The 23,671-nt window shown below is 43.8% G+C and overlaps 1 protein-coding gene across 1 annotated transcript in view; it reads right to left on the reverse strand.

The window, feature by feature from the left end:
• flt3 (fms related receptor tyrosine kinase 3) overlaps nt 1-21,771 on the reverse strand; it is a 96,138-nt gene extending 74,367 nt beyond the window's left edge. The window contains exons 1-7 of the mRNA XM_070891319.1: nt 21,699-21,771; nt 19,867-19,991; nt 16,857-16,950; nt 16,535-16,685; nt 6,205-6,320; nt 4,256-4,370; nt 2,993-3,150 (exon numbers count right to left, since the gene is read on the reverse strand). Coding sequence (XP_070747420.1) covers nt 2,993-3,150; nt 4,256-4,370; nt 6,205-6,320; nt 16,535-16,685; nt 16,857-16,950; nt 19,867-19,991; nt 21,699-21,771 — 832 coding nt within the window. The remainder of the gene's footprint in view (nt 1-2,992; nt 3,151-4,255; nt 4,371-6,204; nt 6,321-16,534; nt 16,686-16,856; nt 16,951-19,866; nt 19,992-21,698) is intronic.
• Nucleotides 21,772-23,671: the final 1,900 nt, after the last annotated feature.

Raw genomic sequence — 23,671 nt, forward strand, 5'->3', positions numbered from 1 at the left:
GCTGGCCTAAGTTTCAGGCCTGGGAGGTATTTTAACTCCCAGGCCTCATTTAAATGCTACTGGTCCAGTTCCCACCACTAAATAATGACAGCATGTTTGCTTATTAAAATGCACATAAGTTTTTACAAAAAAACATATTTGTTATGAATGAACAATTTGAAGAAATCTAATGATCTTTTCAGTATTGCCAAGTGACATGGCATGTCTCAGGCATTGCTAATTAATGTCACGTTCCTAGCTGATTCTAAGTACTAGATTTAATTCATATCAAATATATGAAAAGTGAAAAGAGATTTATTTTTTTCTGTAGTATGGTTTGTTCAACTCTATTTTGTAAGTGGTCGAATCACTTGAGGAAGAAGAGTTTCTCTGCGTACTATTTGTAGTGAAACCATAAATCTAGTTGTGAAGGACACCTTTACAATTTTGCTGCAAATGGTAAAAAGAAATCTTCCCTTCAATACTCAAGTGGACAATAAGGATTTACATGTAGCGATGAGCTGTGACATGCCAAGTCACGTGCCCACCATTATGTTTTCTGTCTTAAGAAAAATAACAGCCTACCATCAAAAGAACTGATTATAAAAACAAATATATTGAAAAGATCATTGCATTTCTTCAAGTTGTTCATTTAAAAAATATTTTTTGTTTGTAAAAAACCTATGTCCATATTTGATAGGTAATCATACTGTCATTATTTAGTCATATTAGTAAAAGTGCACCTGAGATGAAATGACTGGGTTTTGATGAGAGACTGGGTAAATTTGGGTCACATTCCATGAAAATGAGGACGTTAAGGGATGATCTAATTGAAAAGTTTAAAATAGTGAAGGAATTGACACGATAGATAGGGAACGATACTTTCCTGTAGTAGGGGAATCGAGAACAAAGGGGCATAATCTTTGTAATCGAATGAAGGTGGTTAAAAGTCAATCCAAAAAAAACCTGAAACTACAAATTGCATTTATGTGGTGTCTTTAATGTGGAAACATTTTTCAAGGCGCTTCATAGAGATGCAATAAAAATGGACGCTGAATCAAAGAAAGGGTGTTAGGAGTGGGTGACCAAAAGCTTGGTCAAAGAGATGGTTTTAAGGAGAGTCTTAAGGGAGGAAAGAGAGGATTCAGACAGGCAAGTACAGAGTGTAGGGCCTAGATAGCAAGGCATAGCACCAATGATGGGGGGAGGGGGCTGTTGCACAAAAAGCTGGAATTGGAGCAACAAAGAGCTTTGGGAATGCTGGGGGTTGTTAAGACTAGAGGAGATTACAGAAATAGGGAAGGTCAGGGCGTGGGAGTATTTAATCACAAGAATGACAATTTTAAATTTGGGGCACTGGAAAACTGGGAACCAATTTAGATCAGTGAGCACATGTGCGATGGGTTAGTGTGGGATAGGATCCAGGCAGCAGAGTTTTTGGTGACTTAAAGTTCATGAAGGATGGGAGACTGACCAGGAGAGCATTGGAATAGTTGAGTCTAGAGGTGACAAAGGAGCGTATAAGGGTTTCAGTGGCAGATGGACTGAGGGTTGAGATGGAAATGCACAACGTTATAGAAGTGGATGGAAAGGATATGAGGTCAGAACATCAGTGAAATAGGACACCAAAGTTGCAAACAATCTACTTCAGCCTGAGACAGTAGCTGGGCAGGGTGGGCTGGGAGTGTGTGGGGGGTGGGCGAGGGTTGGTGGGGAGATGGTGTCAATTGAAAGAGTGAAACATTTTTGGCAGGGGCTGAAGATGTTGAGTTTAGTCTTCCCAATATTTAGCTCGAGTAAATTATGGATCATCCAAGACTGGGATAGCCCAGAGGTAGTGGAGGGTCCAGAGAGGAAGTGCAAAGTAGAACTGGGTATCACTGTACATGTCAAAGGTGAGCCCATAGTTTTGATGTTGCACAGCCCAAGAAAGCCATAAATATGCAGCCAACTGAGGTATTTGAAAGAGAGATAGATACTTAGGAACAATTGTGTCTAGGGATGTGGACAAACAGGAAATTGGGATTAAAAATACAGAGTTGACATGGCTAACAAAATGGTGGAGCAAGTTTCATGAGTCGAATGGCCTAGTAGAGTTTCTATATTTCTTGATAACTAATAACTTCTTCACATGCGGCAACAATCACAGTCATTCGCACCCATCTCCTCTGTAAAAATACTGACTTTAGTAGGTGGAAGAATAAAAGATACAGGTTCCAAGATTCCTGAGGATCTGTCAGTGCCAGTAACCCTAGACACCATCCCAAATCCTGGGGACAGAATCATCACCATAATCAAGGCAGGCCACTTGTGCCTGAAAGGTGCATCAGTGGCACCTAACCTGATCCACCCTATAATAAGGGCAAGCAGCCCACAGCCGTTCTGCTTAAGGTTCCTCTTTGCTCAACAGGGTTGCGAAAAAAGGCAATTTTTTTTTTGTCAGTCTTTAGCCACAAAAGGAGCCATTCTGCCTCCAGACAATCTAACTGAGCTCACCAGTATTGATTACCTTAGCCTAAATAAGGTTTGGGGCTTCAGAAGGCCTCAAGGAGACTCACACCAGCTGGAATGAATTCGACGAAGGCATTTTCATGGTGTAAAGAGCAGAGTTCCCAGGGTAGCACAAGAACTCACCCTGACACACCCCCTTGATATGAAGGTGGGGCCAAAGATCTGCCCATACCCCCTACCCAGCACCCCCACTCCCACAACCATCAGAATTTAAAAGGCCAGGTTATATGGGATGGAATTCCAGCCTTACGAGGTTCCAACCAATATTCCAGGTTCACCCCTGCCAGAACTCAGGCTCTCTGGCATCTCCAGTCCCGAGAATTTTAGGGTCACAGTCCAAAGTACACAGAATATTATATAAAACACTAGGAAGCAAGAGGTAGTCATTTCACTGCAAGTTCTATCATATTTTATGACATTATCAGAATTCCTGCATGGAATTATCATTTAAAATTCACTCTTCAATGTCTGTTATTGATGTTGGCTTTTGAGTTATAATTACCTTGAGTGTAAAGTCTTGAACACTCTGATCCAAGACTATTACTTGCACAGCAGCATACATTACGATAAAGGAGATCCTTTGTAGAAACCTTTTTCTTAATTCTCGTCACTCCAAAGGTGTCAGTGGATTCAACACACCTGTATGGTATTTCTGAAGAGCTGTAACTTCAAAATATATTGTTATTGCAGCAAACTACCAAATTATTTACGGCAGCATTTTATAAAATATGTAACGCCAACAACGTGGCCAATTGTGGAAATTATATTGCAGCATTTTGCCCTGTGAAATTTTCTTCAAAAGTGAAGTTTATTGAACAGCCAGTATTCTTAAACTATTTTTCCACCTGCCCATAGCAATAGTATGTCATTTGAATCATATTATAAAGCTTTTCTGTCTGACCATGAGGATCAACATGGTAAGTTTCTGTAGGGCAAGGTCCACTCATTTTTCCTCGTTAACTCTGGTGGAAGAGCGACAGAAACCCCAGAAAAATGGCTATGGGAGCTAACTTCTGAGGGAGTTCGCCCCATCGTCAGTTGTAGCTTAAGCGGAAGAGCCATGGAAATCCTAGGAAAAACAGCGTAAACAGCAATTACACCATTTTCCTGGGTTTCCACAGTTCTTATGTTATGCCAGTCAAGTGGGAGAACTCGGTGGAAATATACTCCTATAGGATTTGACTCAAACAAATTGAAAAATGATGTAAACATATTGTGATACCTCAGCTACATGATTAATAAATGCTTCCTTTGTGCAGTCTGATCTGCTATTTAAAACTTGGTATATTTAAATAAACATTAAAATATACACACAGATTTTATAAATATTAGCATTTACATGTTTTATAAACTATCAAAGAACAAAACAATAAAAGCAGAGTAATTCTAACAAAGTTATCAGCAGAGTGGTTAAGACTAATGGCACCAGTTGAGTTCGCGTATCAATAAGTTGAACCACAGAGTGGGAGGATGCATGTTTGCACCATGATTTTGCCACATGGTGACTTCCTGGCCCAGATTTAGTTATTAGGGGTGCTACATGCAGAAGTCAAGTACTTCCCTATTGGGAAGGAGGAAGTCACAACAGTGTGAAACTTATCCCAGCTCAACCTCATACATACTTCCCCAGAAGCCTATTAAAGAGTGACTAAGTAAAAGCCTGGGGATATGCTACCTGCCCATCTTTTAAGCTGAGGAATAGTGCATGCCACAAAGAAATCAAATGAAGGTGGCAATAACTAAATCATGAAAGTGAAAAGCATACCTTGCACAATTAGGTTTCCAACTGAGGACAGGAGCAGGGTAACTTTCTGATGTGCAATCCAATGTAATATTATTTCCCTCTGTTTTCATAGTTATCTTTGGTTTCCTGGGTGTTGCTGCCGAATGGAATTACAGAACATTAATGGGAGAATTCATTTGGGCAACAGAAACACATAACACTTTACAGCTCACATTAATGAAGGAAGTCTGTACAGTTAACTAATGATAGTTTGTGAGAATGCCCAGTTCACTCAAATTATGGAACTTTTGGCTCCCTACTATAAGGCCATGAAATTGAATCTCTGGCTTGTCAAAAGGTTCAACGTGTCTGGCAACGCTGAGCAAATTTTATCAGAAATATCATGTTTAAATGTCAAAACATTTGTACAGGAATCAACAACAAGAATAACAACTTATGGTACTTTTAACATCGCAAACCATCACAAGAAGCTACACCTGGAACTCTCTACCTAACAGCACTGTGTGAGTACCCTCGCCACATGGATTGCAGCAGTTCAAGAAGAAGGCTCATCTCCACCCAGGGCAATAAATGCTGGCCTTGCTTGTGAGGCCCATATCTGCAGGATGATTTTTAAAGCAAGAAAAAAGTGGAGAATTAGGGAGGTGACTAAAGGCACAGTCAAAGCTATAAAGAAGCTTTCGAAAGTGGTGTGAAATGTAGAAAAACACAAGAGTTTGTCAGGAGAGTTCCAGACTGAGGGGCAAGATGGCTAAGATTCTGCCAATGATGATTCGAGCATAGGGAGGAGGGAACACATAGCAGGTCAGAGCTGGAAGAGCAGAGGCTGCAGAAGTAGGAAGGAGTGAGTCTGTGGAGACAAACATAGACAAGGAAAAGGATTTTGAAACTGATTCAATGAGGGATAAGGAAACAAATGAACGTTGGTGAAGATAGGGATGATCAGTGAATGTGACTTTGTGTGGATAGACAGAGTTCTGGATGAGTTGGAATTTTCATAGGTAGAGTTTGGAAGACCAGTGAAGGAGGCATTGGAGAAATCAGATTTGTAGGTAATAAATGCATCGAAGGGGGTTTCAGTGGCAGTGGGGTTGAGATAGAGATGGAGAAGGACAATATTTCAAAACTGATAGTGGTCTTGGTGATAGACTGAATGTGGGGTTTGAAGTTAAAGGGTTTAAAAGGGAACTATGGTTGCGTATCATCAAGTTCAGCTTGAGTGGGCATTCAAGAATGGGGATGGAATCAGGATCTATATGCGTTGTTTCTGAAGGGGGTCCTACAGGCTGGCTTTGGATCTTGTCATTGTTAAGCTGTAGAAAGCTCTGGTTCATCCACAACTTGATGCAAAATAGGCAACTGGACAGCATGGCGACAATCGTGGAATCAAGGTTGGTGGTGATGGAGAAGTACAGCCGGGTTTCATCAGCCTATGCATGAATGCTGACTCCATTCTAACAGATAACATTGCCGACTGACAGTATATAGATAAGAAATAGGAGGAAGCCAAGATTGGAACTTTAGGTTACACCAGAGGTGACTTTGCAAGCACAGAAGAAGAAAGCATTGCAGAAAAGTTACAGTCACATTAAATGTAATTAGTAATTGACCAGAGCAGTGTCACCAAAGTGGGTGGATGGAATCCAGGATAAAAGGAATCAATCAAGAAGTGGTGGGCGTGATGTCCACAAAATTAGACAGCGACAATGCATTCCACATAGAATGGAAGTAAATCTATTGGGTCTGTAGCTGTCTGTGTTTATTTTGTCACTCTATTTTGATATGGGCACTATATTAGCCTATTTTTAATTTACTGGTACCACCTCAGTCTGCATTGACTCCGTCAAAATGTGCGGTAAAATCAGGAGAAAATCTGAGAAGTGGAACACTATTGATGTGGATATGTGGTTGAACAGAAGCCAGTAGTTTGGCACATACTTAAAATTATATTTATTTTATTCATTACGTACCTCGAACAAGAACTGTAAAGCTAATTGAATAGTTAGTGTTTCCGCTTTCAACTGTGAGGGTGTATATCCCAATATGCTTTTCTCTGACTCGAGAAATTGTGAATGTAATAACTTGACTGTAAAGAAAAGTAAGAATTATATTAAGTTAACAACATATAAGAGTATTGCACATTGGTAATGTAATTTGTGAAATTGTTCTTTATTGCTGCATTATTACTCTTTAATGCATTTTCACTCCCCTCACTAGACAAAATGTAGAAGTTGTCTGGTATCTCACACTACTGCATATAACTGTATCTTACCATGCTATACATGACTGTAACTAGATATGACCTGTAACTACAAGCATACCTTACCACCAGGGATGCACTTGCAGGAGACACTGCATACCTGTTCCACACAGGTATATAAAGACAGGTCTCAGGCAAGTGCGGGATTGGAGAGCTGTGAAATAAAGGTGCAGGTCCTGAGTGACCTTGACTTCAGCATGTGCCTCGTGTGAGTCTGTACTGCAGGGACAGGACTTTACAGTGGCGACGAGTTACGGGATCACAGAATCCACAGAATGGCGACCAATGGCTCAGATGAAAAATATAATGCTGGAGATAATTGGGAGGACTTCATAGAAAGGCTCCAGCAAAGCTTTGTAACCAAAGACTGGTTAGGCGACGATAAGGCAGACAAGAGAAGAGCCCATCTCTTGACCAGCTGTGGCTCGAAAACATACGCCTTAATGAAGGACCTGCTGGCACCCGGGAAACCAGCAAGCAAGTCGTTTGAAGAGTTGAGCACACTGGTAAGAGACTACCTGAAGCCAGCGAGCAGCCTACACATGGCCAGACACAGGTTCTACAACTACAGACGCTGTGTGGGCCAGAGCATACCCGACTTTGGGGCGGAACTTCGGAGGCTGGCTAGTTTATGTGAGTTCTCTGATGAACTAAGGAGAGAAGTACTGAGAGACTTTTTTATTGAAGGAATAGGCCATGCAGGCATATTCCGAAAGCTCATAGAGACCAAGAACTTGACCCTAGAGGCAGCAGCACTGGTTGCACAGATATTCTTGGCAGGAGAAGAAGAAACGAGGTTGATCTACACTGCGGGTACGACAACTAACGAAACATCGGAACAAGGGGTTCACAGCGTGAAACAAGCCACACACAGACAAAGGCAGGAGAGCAGGCTCTCAACAGCAGGCAGTGGCACCAGAAGCCATCAAGGGCCACATGAACGGCCGTTCACACCTCATCAACCTACAATGCGAGCAATCAACTGTAAACTGAGAGAAGCTCAAGAGAGATCAGCCAGATGCAGCTCATCCTTTCGAAACAATGGAAGCAGTCTGTGCTGGAGATGTGGGGGAAGGCACTCATCAAGGGGGTGTCGATTTCAGCATGCCGTTTGCAGAAATTGCAACTATATAGGGCACCTGGCCCGCATGTGCAGAAAAACAGCAGCTCGGCTGGTATACGAATCGGAAGGGTCGGAAAGCGGACCAGAAGATGGTGGGGACAGTGCCTGGGATACCGAGGTACAGCGGGTCAACATGATCAATGGCCACTGTTCTTACAATAAGACGCCTCCAATAATGATGAGGGTCCTACTCAACGGGATACCCGTCAACATGGAACTGGATCTCTCATGAGCGCTCAACAATTTGAACAGCTGTGGCCGCACAAAAGCAACGGACCAAAACTCACAAGGATCGACACCAAACTAAGGACCTATACCAAAAAAATCGTCCCAGTCCTTGGCAGCGCCATGCTCTCAGTCACACACAAAGGGACAGTGAACCGACTTCCCCTGTGGATTGTCCCCGGAGATCTCCCAGCACTGTTGGGGAGAAGCTGGCTGGCAAAACTAAATTGGAAATGGGATGATGTTCACGCCATGTCGTCAGAGGAACGGACCTCCTGCTCAACAGTTCTAAGTCGATTTGAACATCTCTTTCAGCCAGGTGTGGGCACCTGCAAAGGGGCTAAAGTTAAAATCTACATCACACAGGATGCTAGACCGGTCCATCACAAGGCTAGAGCTGTGCCCTATGTGTGAGGGAAAAGATTGAACATGAACTGGACAGGCTTCTGCGGGAAGGCATTATCTCACCTGTGGAATTTAGCGACTGGGCAAGTCCCATCGTCCCAGTCATGAAGCCTGATGGATCCGTACGAATCTGTGGGGATTACAAATCTACCATAAACAGAGTCTCCTTACAGGACCAATACCCTCTGCCCAGAGCGGAGGACCTATTTGGCACATTGGCTGGAGGAAAATTTTCTCGAAACTAGATCTCACATCTGCGTATATGACGCAAGAATTGACCGAGGAATCCAAGCTACTCACCACCATCAACACACGTCGAGGCCTTTTCATGTACAATCGATGCCCATTCGGCATCAGGTCGGCAGCTGTTATATTCCAGCGCAACATGGAGAGTCTGCTCTAGTCCATCCCGGGGACGGTTGTGTTTCAAGACGACATACTTATCACAGGCAGGGACACTGACTCCCATCTCCGCAATTTGGAGGAAGTACTAAAGCGGTTGGATCGGGTAGGCCTAAGAGTTAAGAAATCCAAGTGTCTGTTTCTCGCGTCCGAGGTTGAACTTTTGGGCAGAAGGATTGCTGCTGATGGAATCCGTCCAACAGAGTCCAAAACAGAAGCAATTCTCCTGGCACCCAAGCCCCAGAATGTCTCAGAACTGTGTGCCTTTCTCGGGCTACTCAATTATTTTGGGAACTTTATCCAGAACTTAAGCACGCTGCTGGAGCCTCTCCACGTGCTACTCAGAAAGGGGTGCGATTGGTTTTGGGAGGACGCCCAGGAACGCGCCTTCAATAAGGCACGCAACCTTCTGTGTTCCAACAGTGTTTTAACTTTCTTTGACCCAGGTAAAAAGCTAGTTCTCACATGCGATGCGTCAGCGTATGGGGTCGGATGCGTTTTGCAACATGTCAATAGTGCGGGCAAATTACAACCCATAGCTTATGCCTCCAGGTCACTTTTGCGGGCGGAGCGCGGGTATGGTATGGTGGAGAAGGAGGCGCTCGCGTGCGTGTACGGTGTCAAAAAGATGCACCAATACCTTTTCGGGGTCAAGTTCGCGTTAGAAACCGACCACAAGCCCCTCACATCCCTGCTATCCGAGAGCAAGGCAATAAACGCCAACGCCTCAGCACGCATTCAACGGTGGGCACTCATGCTGGCGCCTTACGACTACACAATAAGGCACATACCAGGCACAGACAACTGTGCCGACATGCTTAGCAGGCTACCCCTGGCGACCACGGAAGGGTCTGACGAACAGGACTGTGAGATAGTCATGGCAATCAATGCCTTTGAGTCCACAGGTTCGCCCATGACGGCTCGCCAAATCAGAGCCTGGACGACCAGCGACCCCACGTTATCTTTAGTCAAAAGATGTGTCTTAACTGGTGACTGGGCAGAGGCTCGCGATGCCTGCCCCGAGGAGATCAAACCTTTCCATAGGCGCATGCATGAGCTATCACTACAGGCAGACTGCCTGATGTGGGGCAGCCGAGTAGATATGCCTCTGCTAGGCAGAGAGGCATTTGTCCGGGAGCTCCACCGCGAGCACCCGGGGATCGTTCTCATGAAGGCCATAGCCAGATCCCACGTCTGGTGGCATGGCATTGACGCGGACTTGGAGCTCTGCGTCCGACGGTGCACCATTTGTGCCCAACTCAGTAACGCCCCCAGGGAGGCCCCCCTGAGCCCCTGGCCCACCAAACCGTGGTCGCGGGTGCACATAGACTTTGCGGGCCCATTCCTGGGCAAAATGTTTTTCGTAGTCGTCGATGCATTTTCAAATTGGATCGAATTTTAAACTCGAGCACCACCTCCACCACTGTGAAGAGCCATGGAACCATGTTTGCAACGCACGGAATTCCTGACATATTGGTCAGTGATAATGGTCCGTGCTTCACCAGCGCAGAATTTCAAGATTTTATAGTTGACCATAGCATAAATCATGTTAAGATGGCACCTTTCAAGCCGGCCTCCAATGGCCAGGTGGAGCGAGCAGTGCAAATAATTAAACAAGGTATGCTTAAAATCCAAGGTCCCACGCTGCAGGGCCGCCTGTCTCGTCCGCATTCATTGACTGGGGATTCCCCCCGCGCAACTATTGATGAAACAGACCTTAAAGACAAGGCTCTCGTTAATCCTCCCAGACATGCATGAAATCGTTGAGGCAAAGCGCCGTAAGCTAAATAAGTACCATGACCGAAATTCGAGAGGGAGGTGGAATGAGATAGGGGACAAAGTGTTTGTGCTAAACTATGGCAGGGGTCCCAAATGGCTTGCAGGGACAGTAATAGGCAAGGAAGGAAACAGGCTACTAGTGGTACAAATGGACAATGGCCAAACCTGCCGGAGGCATGTAGACCAAGTCAAATGTAGATTCACCAACAACACTGCAGAACCAGACTACAATGTGGAACTCACACCACACCTGGTGGACAGACAGAGAGAACAACCTGAGGAAAGGGTAATCTCAACAGACAGCCCAGGTGAGATACCAGCAATCACACTGAAAGAAAAACAAGGCAAACAACTGAACCACAACTAAGACGCTCCACGCGAGAGCGTAGACCACCTGAGAGACTGAACCTATAAAGACAATAAGACCTTGAGGGAGGGTGATGTCATGTACCTCACACTACTGTACATAACTGTATCTTACCATGCTATACATGACTGTAACTAGATATGACCTGTAACCACAAGCATACCTTACCACCAGGGATGCACTTGCAGGAGACACTGCATACCTGTTCCACACAGGTATATAAAGACAGGTCTCAGGCAAGTGCGGGATTGGAGAGCTGAGAAATAAAGGTGCAGGTCCTGAGTGACCTTGACTTCAGCATGTGCCTCGTGTGAGTCTGTACTGCAGGGACAGGACTTTACAGAAGTCAGAAAATTAGTTCCACTAAAAAGGCACAAGGTGACCAAGTTAGCTTACCCTTCATATTTCATGAAGGGCAGTGAAGAAACCACATACCAAATGATGTAAATAGGACCTTGATTGCCATTTTTGGTCGTAACTGATCCAAGTGTGCATCGTAGAGGGTCCGACCAGTTCTACGGGTGATGGAACCAAAGAGGCCTGCCAAAGGTAAAAGTTGAATTATTTTTCTGGGCCCCACAGGAGCAGGAGTGCTTTCCATGGCCCACAAAAATAATCTGGGCTGCTGCCACCCCTGGACCCCCACCTTCTGCCATTGTGGCCCACCAGTTGGTGGCCACCCTGACCTGAGCTTGAGACCCCAATCCGGTGAACTGCATCAGGACATATGTTTGGCACAACACAGCTCCTTACAGTACAATACATACAACAAGCATTACAGTATCTTTTTGGTTCTTACTTGTGAATCTTGCAATTAAAAAGGCTAATGAAATGTTGGCCTTTATCTCAAGAGGGCTGGATAACAAAGGGGTGGAAGTTATCTTACAGCTGTACAGAGCTCTGGTTGGACCACATCTGGAGTACTGTATTCAGTTCTGAGCATTGGACCTCAGGATATAATGGCCTTGGAGGGATGCAGTGCAGATTCACCAGAATGATACTGGGGCTAAAAGGGTTAAATTATGAAGGCAGGTTGCATAGACTAGGCATGTATTGCCTTGAATATAGAAGACTCAGGGATGATCTAATTGAATAACAAGATGATTAAAGAATTTGATATAGATAGAGAGAAACTATTTCCTCTGGTGGGAGAGTCAAGAGCAGGGGGCATAAACTTAAAATTAGATATAGGCCATTCAGGGGTTGATGTCATAAAGCACTTCTTCACACAAAGGGTCGTGTAAATCTGGAACTCTCTCCTCTAAAAATCAGTTGAGGCTAGGTCAATTGAAAATGTCAAGATTAAGATTGATAGATTTTTGTTAGGTAAGGATATTAAGGGTTATGGAACCAAGGTGGGTAGATGGAGTTAAGATACAGATTTTTACTTTATTCGTTGATAGGATGTGGGTTTCGCTGGCAAGGCCAGCATATATTGCCCATCCCATATTGCCCTTGCGAAGGTGATGCTGAGCCGCCTTCTTGAACCTCTGCAGTGAGGTGAAGGGAGCAAGTTCCAGGAATTTGACAAAGCAACAATGAAGGAACGGCGATATATTTCCAAGTCAGGATGGTGTGTAACTTTGATGGGAACTTACAGGTGGTGGTGTTCCCATGCGCCTGTTGCCCTTGTCCTTCTAGGTGGTAGAGGTCATGGGTTTGAGAGGTGCTGCCGAAGAAGCCTTGGTGAATTGCTGCAGTGCATCTTGTAGATGGTACACACTGCAGCCACAGTGCGCCGGGGGTGGAGGCACTGAATGTTTAAGGTGGTGGATGGTGTGCCAATCAAGCGGGCTGCTTTGTCCTTGATGGTGTCAAGCTTGAGTGTTGTTGGAGCTGCACTCATCCAGGCAAGTGGAGAGTATTCCATCACACTCCTGGCTTGTGCCTTGAAGATGGTGAAAAGGCTTTGGGGAGTCAGGAGGTGTATATTTATGTGGCTGGTCCAGTTAACTTTCTGGTCAATGGTGATCCGCAGGATGTTGATGGTTGGAGATGCTGTGATGGTAATGCCATTGAATATCGAAGTGCGGTGGTTAGACTCTCTTGTTGGAGATGGTCCTTGCCGAGTACTTGTGTGGCACGAATGTTACTTGTTGCTTATCAGCCCAAGCCTGAATGTCGTTAAGGTCTTGCTGCAGGTGGACATAAACTGCTTCATTTTCTGAGGAGTTGCAGATGGCACTGAACACTGTGCAATCATCAGCGAATATCTCCACTCTGACCTTATGATGGAGGGTAGGTCATTGATGAAGCAGTTGAAGATGGTTGGGCCTAGGACACTGCCCTGAGGAGCTCCTGCAGCGATATCCTGGGACTGTGATGATATACCTCCAAGCAACACAACCATCTTCCTTTGTGCTCAGTATGACTCCAACCAGTGGAGAGTTTTTTCCCTGATTCCTATTGACTTCAAATTTAGTAGGGCTCCTTGATGGCACACTCGGTCAAATGCTGCCTTGATGTCAAGGGCAGTCACTCTCACCTTACCTCTTGAATTCAGCTGTTTGGACCAAAGCTGTAATGAGGTCTGGAGCTGAGTAGTCCTGGCAGAATTCAAACTGGGCATCAATGAGCAGATTATTGGTAAGTAAGTGCCACTTGATAGCACTGTCGATGACACCTTCCACTTTGCTAATCATTGAGAGTAGACTGATTGGGCAGTAATTGACCGGATTGGATTTGTCCTGTTTGTCCAGGTATGACAGGACATATCTGGGCATTTTTCCACTGTCGGATAAATGCCAGTGTTGCAGCTGTACTGGAACAGCTTGGCTTGAGCTACGGTTAGTTCTGGAGTGCAAGTCTTCAGCGCAACAGCTGGGATGTTATCGGGCCCATAGACTTTGCTGTATCCGTTTCTTGATATCACATGGAGCGAATCGAATTGGCTGAAGACTAGCTTCTGTGATGGTGGGGACCTCAGAAGGAGGCCGATATGGATCATCCTCTCGACACTCCTGGTTGAAGATGGTTGCAAACTCTTCAGCCTTATCTTTTGCATTCATATTCATGGAGCTTCCTCCTCCCATTAGTTATTTAATGGTCCACCACCATTCACGACTGGATGTGGCAGGACTGCAGAGCTTTGATCTGATGCATTGTTTGTAGGATCGCTTCGCTCTGTTTATAGCATGCTGCTTCCACTGTATAGCATGCATGTTGTCCTGTGTTGCAGCTTCCCCAGTTTGGCACCTCATTTTTACGTACGCCTGGTGCTGCTCCTGGCATGCTGTTCTACACTCATTGAACCAGGGTTAGTCCCCTGGTTTGATGGTAATGGCAGAGTGAGGGATATGCCGGGCCATGAGGTAACAGATTATGGTGGAATACAATTCTGCTGCTGCTGATGGCCCAAAGCACCTCATGGATGCCCAGTTTTGAGCTGCTAGATCTGTACAGTTGTAGTGCCACACAATATGATGAAGGATGTCCTCAGTGTGAAGACGGGACTTTATCTCTGCAATGACATGTACTTGCTTTGGAGGCAGTTCAGAGAAGATTCACTAGGTTGATTCCGGGGATGAGGGGGTTGACTTATGAGGAAAGATTGAATAGGTTGGACCTCTACTCATTGGAATTCAGAAGAATGAGAGGTGATGTTATCGAGACGTATAAGATTATGAGAGGGCTTGACAGGGTGGATGCAGAGAGGATGTTTCCACTGATGGGGGAGACTAGAACTAGAGGGCATGATCTTAGAATAAGGGGCCGCCCATTTAAAACAGAGATGAGGAGAAATTTCTTCTCTGAGGGTTGTGATTCTATGGGATTCACTGCCTCAGAGAGCTGTGGAAGCTGGGACATTGAATAAATTTAAGACAGAAATAGACAGTTTCTTAATCTATAAGGGGATAACGGGTTATGGGGAGCGGGCAGGGAAGTGAAGCTGAGTCCATGATCAGATCAGCCATGATCTTATTGAATGGCGTAGCAGGCTCGAGGGGCCGTATGGCCTACTCCTTCTTCCTATTTCTTATGTTCTTATGTTCTTATGACTGTGCAGGGATCACTGCTACCAATGCTGTCATGTACAGATGCACCTGCAACAGGTAGATTGGTGAGGATGAGGTCAAGTAGGTTCTTCCCTCATGTTGGTTCTCTCACCACCTCTTGCAGGCCCAATCTGACAGCTATGTCCTTCAGGACTTGGTCAGTTCAGTCAGTAGTGTTGCAACCGAGCCACTCTTGGTGATGGACATTGAAGTCCCTCACCCAGGGTACATTCTGTGCCCTTGCTACTCACAGTGCTTCTTCCAAGTGATGTTCAACATGGAGGAGTACTGATTCGTGTCAGCTGTGGCTCAGTGAGTAGCACACTCGTCTCTGAGGCAGAAGATTGAAGGTTCAAGTCCCACTCCAGGGACTTGAGCACATAAATCTAGGCTGACACTCCAGTACAGTACTGAGGGAATGCTGCAGAAGTGCCGTCTTTCAGATGAGACATTAAACCGAGGTCCCGTCTGCTCTCTCAGGTGGACGTAAAAGATCCCATGGCACTATTTCAAAGAAGAGCATGGAAGTTATCCCCGGTGTCCTGGCCAATATATTTCCTCATCAACATAATTGATTTATCCCTCAATCAACAAAACAAAACAAATTGTCTGGTCATTATCACATTGCTGTTTGTGGGAGCTTGCTGTGCACAAATTGGCTGCCGCATTTCCCACAATACAACAATGACTACACTCCAAAAGTACTTCATTGGCTGTAAAATGTTTTGCGACATCTGGTGATCATGAAAGGTGCTATATAAATGCAAGTCTTTCTTTTTCAACAGCTGAGGGAGGGCGGTAGGTGGTAATCAGCAGGAGGTTTCCTTGCCCATGCTTGAACTGAAGCCATGAGACTTCATGGAGTCTGGAGTCAATGTTGAGGACTCCGAGGGCCTCTGACTATATATCACTGTGCCACTAACCCTGATGTGTGTGTCCTGCCGGTGGGATAGGACATACCCAGAGATGGTACTGGAGGAGTTTGGGACATTGGCTGAAAAGTATGATTCTGTGAGTATGACTATGTCGGACTGACTAGTCTGTGGGACAGCTCTCCCAATTTTGGCACAAGTCCCCAGATGTTGGTGAGGAGGACTTTTCAGGGTTGACTGAGTTTGGTGTGCCGTTGTAGTGTCCGTAGCCAGTGCCGAGGTCGGTGCCGGGTGATCCATCCAGTTTTATTCATTATTGTTTTTGTAGCAATTTTTTTATAATTGAATGGCTTGCTAGGCCATTTCCGAGGGCAATTAAGAGTCAACCACATTGCTGTGGGTCTGGAGTCACATATAGGCCGGACCAGGGTAAGGACGGAAGTTCCTTCCCTAATGTACATTAGTGAACCAAATGGGTTTTTACGACAATCCGATGGTTTCATCATCACCATTACTGATATTAGCTTTTTATTCCAGATTTATTTAATTAACTGAATTTAAATCCCCTAGCTGCCGTGGTGGGACTTGAACTCATGTCTCTGGATCATTCGTCCAGGCCTCCAGATGAATAGTCCAATATAATCACTATGCTATCATTCCCGGAAGATCAGCCGTGATATAATTGAATGGTGGCAAAGGCTCGAGGGGCTGAATGGCCTACTCCTGTTCCTATGCTCCTATGAATCATGGTGCTTGTAGAAACATGATCTTTTTCTCATACAAATGTCAGTTCACATTACAAATCAGGAACACCACTTAACAACTTCTAATGTACGGCCTAATCTGTAATATAAAAGAATATTAAAAAATACCTGTGCATGGTGCAATAATTCACATTGCACTGAGTTCTGTTGTTCTTAAAGTCCCAATGGCAAGATATATTCCCGGAAATATTCATGATCACTTTCAGTATTATGGTGTCCAAAACATTAACTACCACTTTGCTGCCATTAACCTGAAATTCTAAATCATATTATGTGTCAAAGTAATTTGTGGAAAAGAAATGGCAAATTCTGGAAATCTGAAAGTTTTTTTTAGTTATAATCCTTGGTTAAAGAAGCATGTCTTACTGAAACATTAATAAATAGTTTAACATAGTACAAAAAAAATCACTTTCGATCACATAATTCATACCATTGGTTTTGTTCATCCAAACTGGTCCTCTTGTTGAATTGTTCATGTTCAAACAGTCTTGATTTTGGTTAGGATTTTCATCCATGGCAAATGTCTATAAAAAAAAGATCTGAAATTAAATGCCTCATATATATTTGGTATCTATTTTTTATAATTTGCTCGTATGAACAGAATGAATTTGAAACACTAAATACAGCTGAACATGTGGTCAGTAACATTTGAAGTTCAACATGTGGAATAATCTTCCAGGTAGGATACTGGAACAAGAAAAAATGTGGATTTATTTAAGAAACAAATGTATGCCCCAATGAGGGACTGCAGGTTCCTCTGGATGGATGAATTTAGGTGGACTGAATGGCTTTCCTCATCCATAATATCCTGTGATGTTAAGCATATGGCTTCAATTTGATGGAGCACATTATCATTTATACAATCTCTCTCTGCATGCAGATAGTTGATACTGATCTTGAGATCATATGATCCTACAAAATGGCGGGCAGGAAAAGGCTATCTGGTCCATCAAGCCTTCCTACAAACATAATGCCTGGAGCATCATTTCTTGCCCCATCTCCCCTCCCCCCGTGGGCATGTAATTTCCTGGGAGAGGTGAAAAAACAGGACCAATAAGGAAAAATAAAACTCTGGAAAATTCTTCTCCGGCCCCCTCAGGCGATCAAAACCAGTCCAGCAGATTACATTGACAATGTTAATTAACGGTTAATCCACTTATCTTCTGTATGATGTGATCTCTGCCCCTGCCAAGAACCGGTCCAGCTCCCTTTTGAAGGGACTCACCGCACAATCCAGAGGCACACTACTCTCTGGGAAAAGAAGAACTGCCTATCCATCTCACCAATTCCTACTTCTGTGTAGTTTAAATACATGTCTCCTGGTCCCCCCCCAACATGTCAAACTGAAATAATCTACCAGTAGGCAGGCTATCCAGGCCTTTCATTATTTTATAGACCTCTATCATGTCGCTTCTAAGCCTACACTGCTCTAAAGTAAACAGACCCAGCTCTTTAAACCTATCTGAGTAACTATGGTTCATTAAGCTCGAAATCAGTCTCATAGCTCTTCTCTGAATCCTTTGAGAGGTCACTAGATCACCTACCATGTGAGGGAACCAAAACTGGGCGCAGTACTCCAGATGTGATCTAACCAATGCCTGTATAATGACAGAATGGTGCCCTTTGATTTATATTGAATGGTTCTATTAATACAATTCAATACCCTATTTGCTTTGGCTATAGCGTCTCTGCATTGGTCGTGAACCTTCAGTAATCTGTGCACAGTAGCACTTCGATCCTTTTCTCTCTCAACCACTTTCAGTATCATTCTCTGTTAATGTTAAATGTATTCTGTATTGGTACTAACTACATGCATGGCATCTAAGTTAAATGCCATTTGCCATTGTTTTGCCCATTACATTAGCATCCAAATCTTTTTGCAAAGGACTGTACTCCTCTACTGTCTTAACCTTTGCACAAATTTTAGTATCATCCCCAAATTTACTGACCACACCATCAACACCACTGTCCAGGGGATTCATAAAAACAGTGAACAGCAGTGGACCTAATACTGATCCCAAGGGGACACCACTAGTAATCTGTCTCGAGGCTGATTCACAACCGTTGACTACAACTTTGTGGCTACAGGATTGGAGCCAATTCCTAATCTAGCAGATCATCTGAAATGCATGTTCAATTGTCACCTAAAGAATGTTGGGCTATGTTAGAGTTGCCTTTGTTACTATTGTGATTTCATACTGAATTCAGCTTCAGACAGTGATTGGAGCCTTGTGAAACATTACCGTATTTTTTTCACTTTTTAATTACCTAAGAGTATGAAATTGAAATGCAAAAAAAAAATTAAGGAATTACTCCTTTTGAGCTTATCATTATATGACTCCCACAGCCTCCTTAATGAGGCTTCTATTTGAAAAGTAAAAGAAAATTGACTATATTCCTTTGGGGGTCCTGGCCATGATCCCAGCTTGGAGTAGGTGGGAAACACTTCTGCCCTTTGGCAAATAGATACACCTGATCTCACCAGGTGACTGCTGCTCCTTTGCCGAGTCCCTCTGAGGACCAAGAACACGGGAACTCATTGTGTAGGACTCTATCTCAACAAAGCCAACCTCTCACGTTAGAACAACACCCGGCAGATTTTGCAGATCTTCTGACCGATTCCAGCCAATGTCATTACAGGAATGTGTAGGAAGGGCCACAGATTTTCTGGGCCATATTAGTTTTATTTCAGAGGAAAGTGGCAATGTATGTGTGAGGTGGGAATCTTTACTATTGCTTGGAACAAGAAATTTAAAAAACTGTTTCAGATAACATCGGTTGAAAAGATCAATAGTCAGCAGCATCTACGCTTTCAAATGAACAACATTATTTAATTCTAAATCTTAAGATTACATAGAGATACCCTGATATTTAGTCCATAAATGTATTGCTTTGTGCGGTACTAAGCCGTACATACCCGGATTGTCCTGGGTTTGATTGGAGGAATTTGATGAATTTGCTGGTATTAGCCTGTGCATTATTGGAGATGCTAACGAAGGGTCGTCAACCCGAAATGTTAACTTTGTTTTTCTCTCCACAGATGCTGCCTGACCCGCTGAGATTTCCAGCATTCTCTGCTTTTATTATTATAGTGGACATGCTACCTTCGGTCTCACTGCCCTGGGTTGGAGGGTCAAAAATTAATTAATGTTCCCATTCTGATTGATGTCCACCGATTCCTACTGAAAAATACCCATTGTGGATGTTGACTGAGCACAGGATTGGGTTTAGCTGTGATGCCCCAGTTATTTAATAGCTGACTGACATTGTGTGAGTTAACACATGAAGAGTGGTCACTTTAGTGAGCTACACAGAGGGCTATTGGCACCTGTGGGCTGTAGAGAAGTATGAGTCAGCAACTTCAGAAGTGGAAAAAGAAAATATTTATTTTTTACAGCAGAAGAGAAAAAAATTATAGACCAGAACAAACAATGACTTACCTTGTTTAATACCTGTGATGATTCCAGATGATCCATATTGGTAAGATAGATCAAAATGTATTCCGTTTTAGATGGTCGTTTGTTTACTGTTTGTTCGGAAACCACAGGGAGTGCAGCATTTACCACTGTTGAAAATGAAATTGTTCTTAAGTACTTTTCCCACACACACACACACATACCCAATGAAAGTATCCTATGAGCTCAACTGTACAGAAATAGTAGCAAAGTTTTTAGATTCCGTTTTGGGACTTTTCTTTGTTAATTATCTAGCAAAAGCCCGTAAAAGATGTGGTGGGAAACATGACATTATACTGGTCCCACAATTCAAAAATGATAAATTCAATATCATAGGGTGAATATTCCTTACCCTCACCTCCCCCACCTCTGCTGGATAGGCAGAGTGCACAACAGTTCGTGAGCCATTGTGGAGATGAAACTAGAAGAGGAAGCTGTGACAAGTCTAGAATTTTCAGTTGAGTAAAGTGGTTGGGCGAGGTTGGTGTAAACATTTTGCACAGCCAAAAATGAAAATGTATGTCCCTCATTCTAGGAGATCCCAAGTATGAGACAGACAGAGATAGACAGTTTCTTAACTGAAAAGAGATTAAGGGGTTATGGGGAGCGGGCAGGGAAGTGGACCTGAATCCATAATCGGATCAGCCGTGATCGTATTAAATGGCGGAGCAGGCTCGAGGGGCCATATGGCCTACTCCTGCTTCTATTTCTTATGTTCTTATGTTCTTATGAGATGAGCTGGACAGTGACTGACAATCAATAAAAGTTAGTTTATCCGCTGACAAGAGTGGGTTACAAGTCTGTAGTAGTGGGCTAAGTCCACACAGGCAATAAAGGATTATAATCCCCTACTACCTGATTTATTCGACCTGCACCATTAGTACTGGTTGGTTCAGCGATATCAACCAGCACAAATGGCTGAGTTGTGCTGGGAATCTTGCAGAGAAGTCCAACTTGGAGCTGAAGTTAGGAATCCCTGAACCACCAAGTGTTGAATGATTTCCTGCAGCTGGCATCCTTTCGAAGATTTACTTTTGGATGGTGAGCAACATCAGTGCTGAGTGCCATTATCTTTGGTCAGTATCAAGTCGTGTTAGTTGAAATTTCAGTGGCGGAGATCCTGATCTGAAAAGTAACTCCTGATAGCAACTGGAGGTGTACCTTAATGACACCAGTGCCAAATCTGCAGAGAGGATTTACCTTGCTGGGCAACAGCATTTCTTCATTGGCACATAATGAAGAGATACACTCCAAACTCTTTTCTTGATTCCAGAATGTTGGGAATTGATACCTAACATCAGTGTTGTGATATTAACCACCAGAGTGGAACAGAGGATGTTGATTTACTTATTTATGAGCCATCAGGAAGGGATTCAAAGACCTCACACCAGTGCAACAGTGAAGCATCCTCAGGCAGCAACATATGTGCAGAAGCACAGGAACAGGCAGGTGGCTCAAGACATCATTCTTCCCTTGCCAGCAACTGCATCTGAGAAAGTAACAGCATGAAGACTTCCCAGCTGGAATAGGATAGCTTCTTCCTGACACATAGGCAGAATTGTTGCGGTTTGCAACACATTGAGGTTAATGACCAACAGCATCTCAAGGAGATCCATAGTAGACCGCTCAGGAAGCTACCACACATTCTCTTCCTACTAGTACCTCACTTAACAATATACAATAAACAATAAAATGTATATAGGGCTGAATTTTCACCCCCATTCTGCGCCGTTTTTTTGGCCTACGTTGTTTTATTTTGGAGCAGACTAACATCTGCAAGTTTCGCCAAAGTTTCTACGCCATTCTAAAGTACTTACCTCCAAATTTTTTAGTTCCTGATTTTTTGACGTCACGGGGACGGAACCTGCCAGGTACACCATTTCTGACCATTTAAGCGAGTTTGGCCAAGTAGGATTTTTTCAAAAAGCGGCACAGTGCACCATTCTGGAAAACCTTACCTACACTTAAGAAAATCGGTGCAGGGAAGAGAAAATCAGCGCAGAGAAGACACCATTGGTTTAGCGGAGCTGAAGACACGGCACCGGGGGTGGGGGGGCCTTTCGGCCCGGGATAGGAGTGGCACCAGCAACCGGGTGCGGGGGGCCTTTTGGCCTGGGATAGAAGCAGCAACCAGGATAATCGAGAACAAGTTCATTGAATCCCAGAAACTATATGAAACAACACAAAAGGGCACAGAATAGAACTCAACTTTAGAATTAGATTTTATTCACCAGCATTTTGAAATATTTGTTTAAACGTATCCTGAAACTTTTTTTTAAGGTAGTACAGTGAATCCTGAATTAGCTTGGAGCGGGAAGATAACACAGAATCTCAATAACTTAAGAATCATCTGAGTAAGAAAGCTCTAAAAATGTGTAAGCCCTGGGAGCATATATATGTCAAATAGGCAATAATAAATGTCACATTTTGATACAGTCAAGGTACAGTCCCTCGTTACCCTGGCAATATCAGTTTTTCGGCGCAGACCTTAAGCTCCACCCACAGAGCTTAAGGTCAATCTGCGCCTCTCCAAAATGAAAGGTTATGCCGACGAAACTTGGAACTTTATTTTTGGCGCAGTCGGGCCACTAAAAAATCAGATGTACCTCTACAACTGCGCCAAAAAAAGTCCATGTGGAATTTTGAGCCCATTGTACCTTAAACATAATAAAACTAAGGTGCTTCACTGGAGCGTAACCAGTCAAAAATTGACACCGAGCGAAAGAAGAAGACATTTGGACAGGTGACATGGTCAAAGAGTTGGTTTTATGGTGCATCTGAAACGAGGAGCAAGGTGGAGAGGCAGAGAAGTTTAGGGAAGAAATTCTAGAGCTTCGGGCATAGGCAGCTGAAGGCACCGTCACCAATGGTGGGGTAAAGGAAGTCAGGGGAAATTGTTGAGTAACAACAACAGCTTGCAAGTGTACAGAACCGTTCTTGCAAAAAAAAGGTCCGAAGGTGCTTTATCGAGGTGCAATAATAATTCTAAACCACAGAAAGAGAAATTAGGAAAGGTGGACAAAAGCTTGGTCAAAGAGATGGGTTTTAAAAAAAGAAGAGACTTGGATTTATATAGCACCTTTAATGACCACCAGACGTCCCAAAGCGCTTTACAGCCAATGAAGTACTTTTTGAAGTGTAGTCACTGTTGTAATGTAGGAACCGCAGCAGCCAATTTGTTCACAGCAAGTTCCCACAATCAGCAATGTGATAATGACCAGATAATCTGTTTTTGTTATATTGATTGAGGGATACATATTGGCCAGGTCACTGGGGATAACTCCCCTGCTCTTCTTTGAAATATTGCCATAGGATCTTTTACGTCCATCTGAGAGAGCAGACGGGGCCTCGGTTTAACATCTTATCTGAAAGACGGCGACTATACCAGAGACTTCTTTCCAGTATCTGCTGCAGTAATAGATGGTGCTTGCCAGCACATCACCTTTGGTCGTTTTTCAAAAGAAGCAATTTAAAAAAATATATTACTGTTGTGTCCTTAGATGCTCTAGTAATGGCTCCACGAGGCAATGTGTTGTACTTGAACTGTAGTGATCTTAGTCCTTTATTTGTTAACTCCAGAGTGAGAATCACACCTGGTGGCCTGCCTTTTATACTAGGCCAGGCACACCTGTACAGGTAACCTACAAGTCTCCCACTGCTGTGCCCTCTGGTGGCACACCTTGTGATAGTACCAACAGTAGCCATGTAGGATACGTGACATCACTCTCCCCTGAGCCTTTAGTGCAAATCGCCTCTGCTTTAACTGTGCTATATGTGGGCTCTGTCTGGT

Source organism: Pristiophorus japonicus, chromosome 10, assembly GCF_044704955.1.
Source record: "Pristiophorus japonicus isolate sPriJap1 chromosome 10, sPriJap1.hap1, whole genome shotgun sequence".
In the NCBI taxonomy this organism is placed as follows: Eukaryota; Metazoa; Chordata; class Chondrichthyes; family Pristiophoridae; genus Pristiophorus; species Pristiophorus japonicus.